Below are 15,476 nucleotides of genomic sequence, written 5' to 3'. Positions count from 1 at the left end.
TTCAACTCAAATGTTATTTATGCCTTAAACCATAGAGAGGTAAAACATGGAAATCTGCCAAAGATGCAAACGCTTCAGAAGAAATCCAACATTTTGTATTAAGTAGATGCATGTTAAAAATTCAGTGGAGTGCAACAACTATTGTCTCTCAAGTCATTCAGGAAAAAAACTGTAAGTATTCCCAGCCTGCATTAAGTACAAAGCCAGAACTCCTTGGCAGGAGTGCTTCTAGGTAATCAGTGCAACATTAAAAAAAAGGGAGGAAAAAAAGAAGAAAAAAAGATGAACAAAAAAGAAAATAAAAAGAAAAGACTAAACATCTAAGCATCTCCATCCCACACTCTTCAAAAAGAGAACACTTAAGAGTGTTACACATGCAGAAAACAAGCAAAGAACAGTCTGGGACTGACAGGAATGGTGCAGCCTTGTTTAGACCTAAAATCACGCCTAATAGCATGGAAAAGATTCAGATGCAAAAATTAGTTTCATGTTCAATCACTGGCAGAGGGATTAGGTATTACTTTGCACCCAATTACATAGGTATGTGTGCATCACTCCTGCCTGGTCTGCCCATATGGGTGACATCTCTTTTTTGCCATGGATAACAAAAAAGAAGATACTGAACTTAGCTTAAAAGTAAGTGAGAGTGCTGGGTGGCTTGTACAGCAGGATATAATAGCTCCACGTAATTCGTTTTGTAAAAATGACAGAATGATGCAGTAACAAAAACATGCTTTACTGACAGGTGTGATTTCACCCTTGCTTGAAAGGCCATTGCTTAAAAGGAAGATAAAAGACTCAAATCGCTGAATGGGAATGGGAAAAAAAAAATGGATAGAAATAACATTTGTGGTCTCAGGGGAGCCAAGTCATGTGGTTCATGCGGTTTTCCATTTGGCTAAGGAGTCATACTGATTTACAACATGGTCTGAAAGGACCCGATCGAAATTATTTTCATCTGCCTTTGGACAGCTTCTAGAACACATTGGGGCATTTATAAACGCTACAATGGGGCATGTCCAGAGGACTCCACAGCAACAGCATGCCCCCCTCACATGAGCAGCAGTAACTACTATTAAACAACTCTTTTTAATTCATCCGATGCTAACAAGCATAACCCAGATCTCACTATGGTCAGCAACAGTTTCACAACCAACTTTTATAGCACCAAAATTCAACTGTCCATGAATATGGACTTTTATTTATTAACTATTGTTAGTATAGTAACAATAGCCAGCTCCTGCCAGGGCCCTGATGCTATAGATATAGATGTTTTACAGTTACCTCACAGCAAAGTCAATCTCCAATTTGAAGGGAAGGGCAGAAACCAAAGGTATGTGGGCAGGTTTCCACCCTAGAACCGAAGGCAACCTGGGTCACCAAAAGGAGGGGAGAAAAGCACCAAGGGGGGAACCTGGAGGGAGCAAGAACCAATATATTAGGTAGTAGTAACATATAGGGGCAGGAGAGGGAAAGCAGAAAGGCTACCCAGCACAGACCACATGTTCATCTTTCCCTGTCAGACAAAGCACAAGCGCTAGAGCATGTCATGATCATCATTGAGAGAACCCAGGGACAGATTAGGAGGGGAAAAAAAAGAAGAAAAAAAAAGGGGGGTGGGGCGTGGAGGGGATGCAGCAGGGGCTGTTGGTGTGTGGAAAGGCGGCTTTCTAGAGGAAACATAACAGGTTCACAGCATCAGGCCTGCACTTCCTGGACATGGGATATAAGCAAGAAGTACTCTTTAAGAGCTCTGCTTACTGTTAAACAACAAAATCACTGTGACCTATGGAACGTGCACTACTATTTTTTTTCTGTTTCTGAACAACAGAACAGTTATCTCCATTAGTTTCGATTATTTTTTGGATCTTTGACTGGAGTTATTTGCTCATCTACTGCTGTAAACTTACATCACAGATACACCTCACTGCTGTAGATCATCATAGTAAGAAAATCTGCCAGAGACATTTGTACATATCAGCCTCCAGCCTGTTTTCTCAACCTTCTGGAGAAAGCCCATTATCACGTTACAGAACATGAGTCAAAAGCCAGTTGTCTGGATTACATAGGTGATTACAGAACACAAAAGAGCAGCTGATCCCTAATTTTAAGAATGTAATTATTACCAGAAGCACTAAAAGACATCTTTATTTACAAAATACAAATATGTAAATGAGTAAACCAAGATCTCCAACAGTATGTTTCTGGTATACCCTTTTCTGCAATGACTGGATCCACGACTCTGTAAGTGCTCAAATGGTTAAGAGCTCACGAGTTGATATTCGTTAAACACTGTCATACATTTTCCAGATAAGTAAATTCTCACAGCATTTTCACAGCACAAGTTGTGACCCTTCAAGTTGCAGTGATGTGAAAAATAGGCAAAGTCAAGGAATGTACATATACTACTCAAGAAAAACAGCCAATTTGAAAAAGATCTAATGTCTGGTTCTCTCCTTTGACTTATTTTCAAGCCAAGGAGGAGGGAGGAGGACTGTTTTACCTTTGGCATTTCATTGTGTTTTAGGTTAACAATCTGTTTTCTCTTGTATTGTTTTATTTGGCAATTGTGGGACACTCACATAGTTGTTACAAGTATATACGCCAACACATATACTTAGAAGAATTTCAGTAAGGCAGATCTGACTTTCAAGTGTTTGTTTTTGTACGTTGCAGTTTATGATCCAGGACAGCCAAACTGAAAAAGGTTATTAGAACAACAATGCTGACTGAACATCATAAAAACCAGACAATAATAAAGCAATTAAGCATGAGAGGGCTACCTCTATTTAAGAAACAGGCTACAGGCTCTGTAAAAGGAAACTAGGGTAGAGTTTCTCATATGCTGTCAACAGCCATTACTTGAGCACTGCAGAACCACAGTGATCCCATGATCAACATGTCTGAAGGAAAGTTCATTCCCAGCACTGCTGCAAAGTGCTTATGGCACAGTGTGAAATAATTTTCTCCATCTTTTAAAGAAAAAAATGCATCCCCCTTCTCCTTGCTTAAAGGATGCTGGTCAAGCATCATTGTGGTTTCTTCTAACTGTGCAACACCTAGTAAAAAGGGCTTCTGTTTGGATTCTGCAACGCTATTTTAAGTACAAAGAGACAGATTTTACAAGTGTCATTTGTTGAACTTTAGATTAGCTTCCTTTAGAAGTAGATCTGTAAATGATTATGTTTGTCATAGTTCTCTCCCAGACAGCTCATGATGCTATGTAGTTCTACGATTTTCCTGTTCACAGCAAAAATTGTCTCCCAGATTAAGACAGCAGACTGGATATGTGAGAAGTATACTTCCCCTTCGCCCCACTCCCCTCTTTTTTTCCCTCTCCCCTGTGGGAACTGTTCAAAACTTACACACTGGTGAACAAACAGGCTCTGCTGTCTAGCCAGACCTGCAGTTTGACTAAGTTTCAAACAGTTACAACGAAATGTCTAACTTCACCATTTTTGAGGTGCTTACACCTAACATGCCAATATAGCACTATATTTATTTATTAGATAGATAAATGATTATATATTTATTATTTTGAAGCAACACAAATTTTGCTTCAAAACAAACATGGATAAAAATAAAATTCTAAAATACCCACAAATGCTAATGTCTCTCTTGCCCTTGCTTTCTCACTCCTGTTGAGATATATATTTAGTACTCTTGCAAATTATTGATGTTGAAAGCATTTCATTTTCACACAATAGTCCTGCCTGTTGGAGAGAATTTTCTGGACTGCCTGCCTCAACATGAGTTTTCAGTTTCAAGAAAAACACACACGGGCCATGGATTTCACGAAACGCGTACCTACACTTCCATCAAAGATGGCTTATGCCATGGCCCCGCTATGGCTTTTGCCCTGACGCACCTTCCCTGATGGTGCAAGTCAACCCTCAGAGCAGCCACAGCGGCAAGAGCCTCCTTCAGGGGAAAGAACCGTGGAACCAAACAGGCACAACAACAATCCAAAGCTCTTCAAAGACAGCCAGCTACCTAGAAAATACTCCTTATGAGTTATTCAGGAGTTGGGAAACCTCCAGAGTTCGCAAACCTGCTAGAAAATCAGCTCTGCCACACTGGAATACCCTCTGTCAGGACCCCGCTCTGTACTGAGATTTTGGCTGTGTAGGAAGGTTGGCTACTGTATAACACAGTCCTCTTGTATTCCAAGTGAGTTCTTGAGTAAGTGCAGCATATTATTTATAAGATATTCTATTTCAACTGCATCCGTGCGATCTCCATAGGAAATGGAACATCTCCCACATACTGCAGTGTCACCACATTCCAAGTTCCTGTGAGATCAACCAACGTATGTTGTCTGACATTCATGGAGGATTTCAACTGATGCACTTAGTTGACCTCAAGGAACTACAAGAAATTACCTGTAGACATACTTTATGCATGTGCTAGGATCATTTATTACTCTACAACTTAAAAAGTATATACAAAATGAAAGCATACGCTGTATTGACTAGCTCTGCAACAGTTTGAATTAGGAGGTCACTGGGTACTTGGAAAGAATCTGTATGACCATCTGATGACTCGTTGATCCAATGTCATGGTACCAAGGGGCTCTCTCAGTAACGATTCAATCACAGAGAATCACTTTGTCGAAGAGCAACAATTTCCCCTTGTAACAAACTCTGTTCTCAGCAACATCCAGCAGTCCATGAGCATGTACAAAGCATAGCTACAAAGCTGTTCACACTAACAGGCAAGGTGGCCAAGAGTGTCACTCAATGCTAAGGAAGGAAATATTTAGGAATATTGCATATAACAGCGAGAACCCCCTTAAAGCCCATTAGTTCTCATTCCAGCTGTCATCTTGTGCTTCTTTTAGTAATGCTTTGAATGTCTTCTCTTACAGCTGGTTTTCACTGAGTCTCACTTATCAGACCATTAGTTAATTTGAGCATACAAAATGATCTGTTGACAGAATAGCTGTTTATTTCATTCATTTCCACTAAAAGCTTTCATGCATCAGCTCTTTCCGCCTTTCTCTATTGCTTCCTTTAGAGGTAATAATTTGTAATGTGAAAGTCATTGTGTTTGGTAACATTAGGCAGCCAGATGGTTGGGTTGTGTTTTTTTTTTCTACAGCTAGGAAAAGAGAAATACCCCTATTGTGAGGGTTCAAAAGCTGAAAAATGCTAATACATACATGTGGGCATAGTGACTTTTAAAAGTCAGTGACCACAAACAAAAAAAAAAAAATGTTTTTGAACATATCACCATTGTTCTATCAGTACCATCACATTTCACTAAGCTTACCCAGACATCTTTTTACCACACTGCTTATTTGTTTTAAATTAACATTATAAAGCACATACAACCTGAAACACAATGCCTAAGAACAGACACTGAAAGGCTCTTAAAACATTTGCACACTTTTTAAAGAAAATTCCAGTTAAGTCAGATGTTATTACTTATTTACTGCGAACCGGTGACATGTTTCACAAAGGCATTCACAGCAGTTCATTTTGTGCATGCTGAGGAGCGATAAAGAAGTATCTCCAGAGTCACATCTACTACCTTCCAGTTGGGATCTTGTGCATAACTGGTTTTATGTTCTGTAACACCCACTGGGCTTACATTTACACCTGCAAAAAGCTAGTGCTGAGAACATGAAGCAAACTAAGTATCAAATGCTTATCTCAGTTCAATGCAGAAGGAACACAGCTGACAGCAGCAGAGAAATACCAAGATCAGTATGGAACCCAAGATCCTTATTCACACTGAAGAATTATTTTTCTTCCATGAAGCAGTGCTGCCTCAAGGAAGACTAACTTAGTAGTACAGATACAAGGAGATGGGGTTCTGGCTCCATTTAGCTCAATGGTGTCAAAATAGCCACTGATTTCTGCAGGGACGTAACTTCAACCTCCATTTCCAAGTAGACAAAACACTACCTCTACAGATGTGGTAAGCAGCCAGCCAGTACATGTTCTCTGCTTTGTATGATGATCCTACAGAAAAATATCCCAGAAAATAAACACACATCCTTATCGTAAACTTGCCATTTTACAATCTGCATTTAAAGTTTCCAAACTGATAATTTCTGACTTTATAAACAAAAGATTTTAATTTTTTTTTCAGAATATTAATAAGCAAAGGGCAACTGCAGAAAGCTAATTCAAGTTAGGGAAATAATCTGTGAGCAAGTCAATGTCAGCAACCAAAAAAGTTCACTTTAAAAACAGGACTGACTAGCCATTTGAACATTTAAGTACACAAGACAAAAAAATGCAGCAGTTCATCCTGTGGCAGCCACACTGCCATTCCCTACTGCAGGAAGAACTCTCTTTTTTTCCAGCTAAAGCCAACAAGTGTATTCCAAGATTGCTCTGCAATCTAAAACCAATGAGGAGTAGGGCCCACTGACAGAATTGTTTCAAAATCACTCTGCTCATCCCAACTCAAAAGCTAACGTAGACACAGCATCACATGCATGTATGCAATCGCTCATCAGACCCTCTTGAACCATCTTTATAAGGAACCCAAAACTCCTGCTGAGACAAATAAAGCCAGCTACAAGGTCTTTAAAAGAAGTCTAATTGGTCTTCAGTTCATAGTCGTTAATAAAATTATGCATTTTAATCGGAATTCTAAGTGAACCTTCTGACAACAGCTAAACCCATTCAAATAATATGCCCCATGCCTTGCTGTCAGCCGCTCTGAAACACGACCATTTGCCACAGCACAAGTCATTTGCAGTTATTCACAGTTGTTATGTCACTACAATAATACAGTTCATGTATTCTATAAAACATACTCTGCTCTCAATTCTTGCTTCACTTTCAATAAATTACAGAAAAAAATGAAGAAATAAAAAATGCTCTATATTTCTCTTTCCACATGTTTTTCTACACAGAATATCTAATCACGTGATTTTTAGGCATTTCAAATAAAATACAATCCACATGTTACAACTAAACTAGAATGATTTTTACATGATACTGCATCTACAGCTTACAGAGAAGGAATTGGGGTGGTGGTGGGGAAATAACTATATTAACTGTACCTTTTGAAGATAAATTTCTCCAGAACAGAGCTGACAGAAAATCACACTGAACGTAAGAGCTGCCTTATCATGCTGTATAACATTTTAAGTAGCATTCTTTGCTTGCTTTCTTATCCCCTTTCTGTTGTCAGTACTTCATGATCCTACAAGTGAAATAATAGAAATAAAACTACACTGTAAATGTACAGCCAGCTCCCTGACAGCTGATTTTGAGGTTCTGAGGACTCTGGATCCAACAGCCCCATTTCTGAGCATTCCAAGTGCTTTTATACTCTATTACACCTGTTGCCAAACGTGCATCGGCATATGGTACACAAACAGTAGCAGATAATCGTGCCTATAATATCTGGAGATAAAATGTAAGGAAAAAAAGTTTCACCTGTCATTGGCACAAGAAGTCTCAACAAGTAACACAATTTCCACACACCCCTACACCCTTTTAATTGGGAAGAAATGCATACTAAGCCTTCAAGAGATGAAGTAAAAAGACTACATTTATTTCCAGGAAACAGAGTTTCACTTCTTTCATACTACACTCCAATGACATGGAATTTGATATATATTTTTTTACTTCAAGGGCAGAAGTGATTTGTTCAAAATTACGGTGATTACCTGCATAACTCATGCAATTTCCATAGCAGGTTATTAAACAGACATACATGAGTTCAGTTAAAAGAGAAATAAACATATCCATACCCTCTTTTTCTTGAAAGGGAACCCTTCATAGATGTTGGGGAACAGTAAAGGAAAAAAAGATCATGTCAGCACAATATTGTTGGTCATATACAATGCAATCTTACGCTTCATCAAGTTTTCAACACAAGGAAACGGATATACCAGAAAGTGCCTAATTCACAAGTTTTTCTGAATCAGCTGCAGTGGTTGCTTTGAATGGCTCTAAAGGAATAAGCTGTAACCTGTGCTTTTATACAGCTTCAACAGTACAAACTTCAAAGCCAAAAAGGCCCAGCCATCTAGCATTCATAGCCAACACTGAGTGCAGAAAAAACAAAAGGAGTTCAATTCTCCTGGGCATGAATTTCATCTGACCTCCTGGCTGTAGCTCTCACAGGACTGGGAACAGGAACATCAGGGTTGGGGGCTTCTATTTTTTATTTTTTCCTGTGGAAAACTTTTTTTCTCCCCCCAGTCAGTGGAGGAGGGGGAGGAAGGCTGAAACCTTAGCTTACTGATGTCCCTAAAATCCAGCAACAGATTCCACCTAATTCTTTGAAATGCCTAAACACTTCCGATGCTGGCACCAATGCTTGCAAGAACGTAACTATAACTTGTTCTGACTGCCACAAAATCCAAACCCAAGCTTACATGGTACCTATGTCTTCAGACACAGCAGCGTAGCTGTAGTCTTCCTCTCCGCCCCATCACACCAAGCCTCTCCCAAAAATCAACCTCAATGTATTCACACAGTAACCAAAAGACTTGCTCTGGGACACAAAAAGGAGTTCCCGAGTATTGCATAATTTCCTAAGCTTTTGTAAATACAAACTATGATATCCACAGAGCCCTTTATCACCTTGAATAAACAAGTAATATTTAATGCATACCAGAGTAGAGGTGAGGCCTAGACAGGGTAAACATACACCTGTGTAAAGTCAAGACCTGTCTGCCTGCCAAGTTCATCTGATCATAAGACTTGCATTGGATTTCAGGTGAATTCTCATTTATGAGAACATGGAGAATGCACCAGTACTGCCAAAATCCATCAGCAGGCCATTGTTACCTTACGCTGCAGCCCCTGCTCATTTTTTAAAACCACCTTCTACCTCATACATCTTATTTCTCACTTTTCTGGACCAAGCTTTTTAAACAGAACTGGTTAATAAAGCAAACACATGCAACTTCTGTCATGACGGCCTCATTTTAGAGAATTAACCTCCCAGATCAACTTGACCTATGGACGACCTACAAAAGCCAATACGAAACAGAGAGGAAATAGGAACCTCAGCTAATCAAGTCACAGGGAATGACCAAGTACAGCTGAGAGAAATTTATTTTTTTTCCCCCCAGACACAGTAAAGTGCAGTTTTCGAAACTGGATGTTTTTTAATCATCCTGCTCCCACTCTATGTGAGAAAAGGAGGAGACATTTTACCCTGCTTTTTGGTTGCTTTTTTTTCCTTTTGGTTTTGTTGGATTAGGTTTGATGGATTTTGCTCTGGTTTTGTGTTTTTGGGTATTGTGTGGTGGGAGTGGGGTTTTTTTACAAATAGGATAGGCTGGCTGTACATCCAGAGAAGACAAACAGAAAATCGTCTTCTGGCAGAGGTTCATTGCTAAGGGTCCAAACGTACCAGCAGAGCTCCCACCAGCAACATCAGGTGAGAGCACTGACACTATTCACTACATCTCCCAAGTGGAACATCCCTGCCACTGTGACATGCTGAAGAAGCACTGCTAACCCTTAAATAAAAGGCTGAGCCTTGCTGTGAATAATGTTGGAGCAAAGTATGACAAAAATCTTTGTTAAGATCACACTCACTCAGCTTCTGAAAAGTTTTTTAGATCCTTTTCTTTTTCATATCCCATTTCTGCAGTAGCCCTGAAATCTAGTTCTAAAGCCGGTAACCCCATCAAGCAGCATTAATTCTGTTGTGCTGAGGACCACCAAGGCAGATAATCTCATCCTGACAATCCAGTCTTACCTGGATGGATTGAGAAAAGTTTGTCTTCCAATGACCAGTTTTTTGTAAGGAATCCCACGGTTTTAATGATTGGCTCAGAGAGGCCCATGTTGCTATTATTGCATGATGCCACTGAAAGGAGGGTAAGAAGTCACGGTAACTCCCTGCTATGTGCCTCATTTTTATTAGTCCAACTCGCGTGACTTGGAAACAAATCCCACTGCTTGCACTGCCTTCATCTCAAAAGAAGGAGCAGGTTCTAGATATCACACACTGAACAGAGAAGCACAGACACCATGCAAGTGTCTCACTGAGCACGGACAGGGTCCTGCAACGTGAGCATTGCTTGGTAGCTGCTTTAGCTTTCAAAGGAAGCAGTGTTTTCTTTGGGTAGGCCGGTCTTCTCAGCAACCACCATACACAGTCTTACAGCCCAAGTACAACCCCTAAAAATGTACAGAATCACCTGTAGCTCCAGTAATAATACAGGTGGCACTATCAAGCCAAAAAAAATCCCAAGCATGGTTTCATAAGGGAATACCTCCATGCTGTTGGTTCATTAGGCACGCAACAGTAAAAAACAAAAATGTCTGTGTGCATTTATGATTGTAGCCAACAGGTTTATATTCTGCATCACTATTTGAAATGCGTTCCCACACTGAAGTGTATTAAGAAAATATTATGGGGTCTCCTGTAAACCAGCAAACTGCAGGAGAATCAGAGCTGAGGCTGAAATTGCACACTTGACATATTTCATTATATCTAGGTATGTACCGAATAGCTTGTAATAATACTCACTGTTCCAAAAACTTTTCGTACATAACCAGAGGCTGTTTTGGGGGCCTAGAAACTGTATCACTGCAGGGGGCCTGGGAAATTGGGAATTGAGACCAGCTGTCTTCATTTTGATGGGACACTAACTATTTATTTTTTATTTTAATTTTAAAGGCTAGCTCATAATTTATCTATCTTCATTTTTTAGAGACCCACATGTAACTCACCAGGCAGAGCACTGAAACCTTACCAGTGCTTTCTGAACCCAAGCTCTGCTTAGCACAGCTGTGGTGGCTCCCGTCTGCTTGGTTCGATATCCTCTGTGACAGCAGTATAAGGATACACAGCACAAGAGCACAGAGGGGAACCAAACTAGCATCAACATATAAAGACATGCCTCAGAGCATCAGGAAGCAAACAAAAAAAAAAAAATCACCCAAAACCTCTTTTGGTTTAGTAAAGAAAAAAAATAATCATTTTAAGCATATGAACCTATTCTACCTTTTTCTGTCCAGGTTTCTCAGGGTTGAGTTTCACCTAAGGAGGGGAATCTGTAGCAGAAGCTTCCAGGAGTCCACAGACTGCTCTGGATCGTTTCAGGTGCCCAATGAATGCTGCTGCACCGTGTCCCCAAGACTGAGAAGCCTATTACTGACCTCAACCCTTGCCAGTGCCCTCCTCAGGGAACAGAAAAGCACATTTCATTTCCAACCTCCAGACCCACATAGCACCCCGGTCAGCACAGTCTGGGGACTGGAATCAATCCATAGAGAGGTCTCAGCCAGCCCAAAATGCTGGGCTTGGCCCTGCTGCTTTTACTTAAAGCCAGAAATATCTGTTGGTATAAATGGACAGTCCTTCTCTGCGCTTGAACAGTTCTGCATGACTCAGTAGTACCCCCCTCTGTAAAATTAAGAAATTACATTTCCTTTATAGGATGCTCTGAAAACTACAACCAGAAAAGGAACTGCAGGAGTAAGGTGCTAAAATGAGCAAATGCTGGTTGTTGGAGTTTTTTTAAACATTACGGTAAACATGTGGTTCCATTTGCACAGCTAAACCATACATTTAACCTTTTGTGTCCTACTTCTCCCACAGAAATCCCTAAATATCCCAAGAAGCACAGTTCCCAGGATATTTGTCAGGCAGCTGAAACCACAAGGTGTTTGAAGCTTCTTGAGAAAGCTTGCTCACATATGTTGTGGAACCACACTTCAGGAAGCATTTCCTCTGCAAATTCTAGAGATTAATTAGCTAGCCATAAAAGAATAATATTGACCCTAGAATTACAGGAGGGAGGGAGGGGAGTTAGGCTTGTGCTTCAATAGGAAGGAAAGCAAAAAAATCATTAGCATATGCCTGATCAACTTCCTAAGCAAGGAGAACCAGGAAATAAGATCACGATCACTTTTGACTTCCAGAACGCCCAGCGCTGCCTTTGCAGTCACTTGTATTGTTTTTCTTTAACATGACACTCAATCTAACAGACAGAAATCCAGGCTCCTGCTACGCCATAAAGAAGGCAAGAAACAACACTATTCTAACTAAACACAGCAGTAAGGCCAGGATGACCATTCTGGGCCCATTTTCAGTTGTGTTATGAAGTTTAAATGGAAGCAGATTGAACTTAAATGGTGAAATTCAAAACTTCCCTCCTTGTAAAGCAGGCGGGCACAAACTCTTCTTTGTGCAAAACTGAAGTTATTAAAAAGCCAAAGATATAGGACCACCACCCCTTGAAACCAAAGGATATTGATATAGCTATATTTGCAAGTGGCAATTTAAACTTCAGCAACACTGTCCTCAGAGCACACCCACATGAATGTGAGGGAGTGACAGACCAAGCAGGAGAGACTCCCAAGCAGCGTCTGCCAGCATTATCCTGGTTAGGTAAAGCACTGGCAAGCACAGCGCACGGACAGCTTTGCTAGCGCGTGTGAGCTGGCTGAGTCAAGAGGCACACGGCCACGTTCATAACGCTTTCCTACATTAGAGCCAACACATCAAGCACCCCACCAAAACTCATCAGGGAAACTCCAATAGCATCTATGTGAATGAGCTTCAAAGCGAGTCTCTCCCAGCAACAGGCTGCACCTTCCTCTATGTAAAGCACACATGGGAATGAATTTTGCAAGGCAGGAATCTACAACAACTAATGAAATCAAAATACGCTTCACTGGATGTTTTTACTCTTGTATCCTTCAGCTCATCACTTACCTTTTGTAGATTTCTGGGCAGTGTTTTCACATGCTTTGCTTATTTAATTTAAAAAAAAAAAACCAAACCCCAAAAACCAAAAAATAAACCCCAAAACTCTAGGCTTCAAGAAATCTCTCCTAAGTCAAATAATCTTTTCCAAATGTTCCACCTGAAGTGTTCCTGTAAAAAAACCTTTGTTTCCTATTCAGATTCAATCTCAAGCTGTTAAGAAGATTGCGATGTCACAGGTACTCACAGAAATTTTTCCAGTAATATTGGCTTCCACTCTTTCTGCCAGGGCCTGCAAAAAGTTGTCTTCAAGTTATTTTCCTTCACTTGCTAGTGACCTTGGGGGGGGGGGGGGGGGGGGGGAAGTACAATTATTATTACTAATTATTGCCATAGGCTTTGGGTTCACTGTTGGGTTAAGTGTTCTGTAAATATAATGAGACAGTCCTCACCCTCTTGTAGCTTGTCTATTACCTGTTCTGCTTTTACAAACCATTAAATCACTCTTCAAAATTCACCACTACTGCCGGTATACAATATAATGGTAGTTTATCAAAAGGTGACTTCTTCTCACACAAATTTTCATTTGTATAACTGGAGTAGTCTAAGCACTTATTTTATATTTCCAGAATTATGGCCAAAGTAATGTTTACATAAGTATACCAGATTTTCACAGTGTATCAATACAGATTTCAACAGATTTAATACCTTATTCTTCAGCCAGCAAGTAATCAAATGAACTACTGCATACTTGGACTGCTTGGTGGGGTAGGGTCAATATAGTTTCTGTATCCTTAAGTACACAGCATGAAAAGAAAAACTAATTTTGTTCCACAAAAAACGGCAAAAAATAAAAAAAATCCCACCCACACAAGAAAGGATACCACATACTAAAAAGTTCTTGTTAGTCTTTGAACATAGTGCCCTAGAACTCAAACAGCCATTAAAAACAAAAAACACGCATCATATGGACAAAAGCCCTGAATAATGGACAAACCCTTCAACAAAAGCTGAAGGTTTAAAAATGGTTTCTACAAGTCCCTTAGCCTAATCTAATGCCCTTCTCCATCTGCAGGGATCATTGCACCCACTGTGTACTTTGCGCGCATGAGAAGGAAGTGGAGACTTCCTAAATCCTGCACTGAAGTGGCTTTACTGGGAACTTTTCTCCTTTTAACGTCTAAAGTAGTGAATGCTGACCAGAAAGTGCTCTCTCAGGCAACCCAAGGCAAACCAGTGCCTCCCAGTTCAGCACAGATCTACCTGAAAGGGGAAGGATTATTACATCTCCCCATTATCTCGATGTGAACCTTGCAATAAAAAGCAGCAATCTGAGTAGACAGAATACAGCATCAGTAAAGATCTTTCTATCAAGTGTATAATGTATGAAGTTTCAAATTAAAGAGTGACACACAAGCTGAAAATAAATCTCTTTGGTAAGTTTTAATATGTACATGGTTATGTCCTTAAACTGAGTGAAAAACCTGCATATAAGTTTCAAAACTCTCATATAGAGGTATCAGATCAATATCTGGCCACTTTACCAGTCATTATCCAGAAATACAGTTCGAAGCTCTTACAGAAGTGTATCTCCTGCACTGTAAAAAAAAAAAATGAAAGACTAACACATGGATTACAACACCTCAATTAAGTACACGTAAAAGACATAAGAAATGAAGCATCAAATTTTCCTTTTTTCTGTTCAGTTAAGAATTCTAGATCCCCAAAGTATTCCTTTCTCTGGCAGAGGTTACTACTAAATCAACAGTAAATCCACATTTAACAACTACTCTAGCCAAGTCTGTGGCTTCTATCTTGGACCAGACAAAGGGTGTGGGTGCCTGAAAGCTTATGTGTTTTTAGCCACTTAAATCTTACATTCCAGTAAGAGATCTCACCTTTCTTTAAAAGCCTTGTCTTTCTCTCATCCTTCAACCATCATCACAATAATCACTGACCCACTTGCAGAACCCTAAGATGTATAAAACTTCTTTTTTAGTAAATGTCATTACTTCCACATTAGAACATACTTAGCCATGTCATCAAGCTGCGCTGTTCCTGAAAAATACGAGGTATCATTGGCTGGCCCTGTCTAGGTCAAAAATCAGTGTAAAAACACAGAGCTAAAATACCGCAGGTGTGTCAGAGGTGTAAGGGACAACAGAGCAGGGCATAAGCAATCCAGAAGGTTCCTGCAATGTGTTGAAGATAACTTCCTTCTCCATCCTGTCTTGGCGAGCTCTGAAACCAAATACCCAGACACAGAAAAGCCTGGTGGAAAAACTAAAATACAAAAGGTTACTATTCTCATTTTACAAATGGGAATCTGAGGCATGCAAACATTAAGCAGCATATCCAAAGATAACACTGAATGTTTCTTCAAACATGTTATTGTCAGCAACCTGCTGGCACATGCTCCCTAACTAGTTGTGTTGAATATTAATTTTGATATTAACTTCTCCCCTTCTGAAGATAGGCTTTTCCTGCACATACAGAAGCAGCAGCATTAACAATGAGTAACACTCCTCACTACAGTATCCTTCAATAGAAGCAATACTGAAAAGAGTATTACAGTTGAGCAAAAATAGAAGGGATAGTTTTCTAAAGGAACTTGTTTGGGTACAGAAACTCCTAGTGACTTTAATACTATTAACTGTTGGTTGCTGGGTTTAATTCCATAAATACAATTCTTACTTTATGATGCTAAAATTTTCACTTATGAAACCATACATTTCCACACCATATTGCACCTTCCAATCTGTTCTCCTCCTTCCAAGAGCTCCTAGTATTTCCTCTGTCCCACACACCCTTCTCCCGGTCCCACTTCAGAT

General features: G+C 39.9%; 1 protein-coding gene across 1 annotated transcript in view; it reads right to left on the bottom strand.

Annotated features, from left to right (window-relative positions):
• The window catches only part of CFAP299 (cilia and flagella associated protein 299), a 226,819-nt gene that overhangs the window by 134,997 nt on the left and 76,346 nt on the right, over positions 1-15,476 (bottom strand). The window contains 1 exon segment of the mRNA XM_055697888.1: positions 12,892-12,983. Coding sequence (XP_055553863.1) covers positions 12,892-12,983 — 92 coding nt within the window.

Source organism: Falco cherrug, chromosome 1 (genome assembly GCF_023634085.1).
Source record: "Falco cherrug isolate bFalChe1 chromosome 1, bFalChe1.pri, whole genome shotgun sequence".
Classification (NCBI taxonomy): domain Eukaryota; kingdom Metazoa; phylum Chordata; class Aves; order Falconiformes; family Falconidae; genus Falco; species Falco cherrug.
Note: the sequence above shows the minus strand (reverse complement) of the source record. Positions and strands in the feature narration are given on the sequence as shown.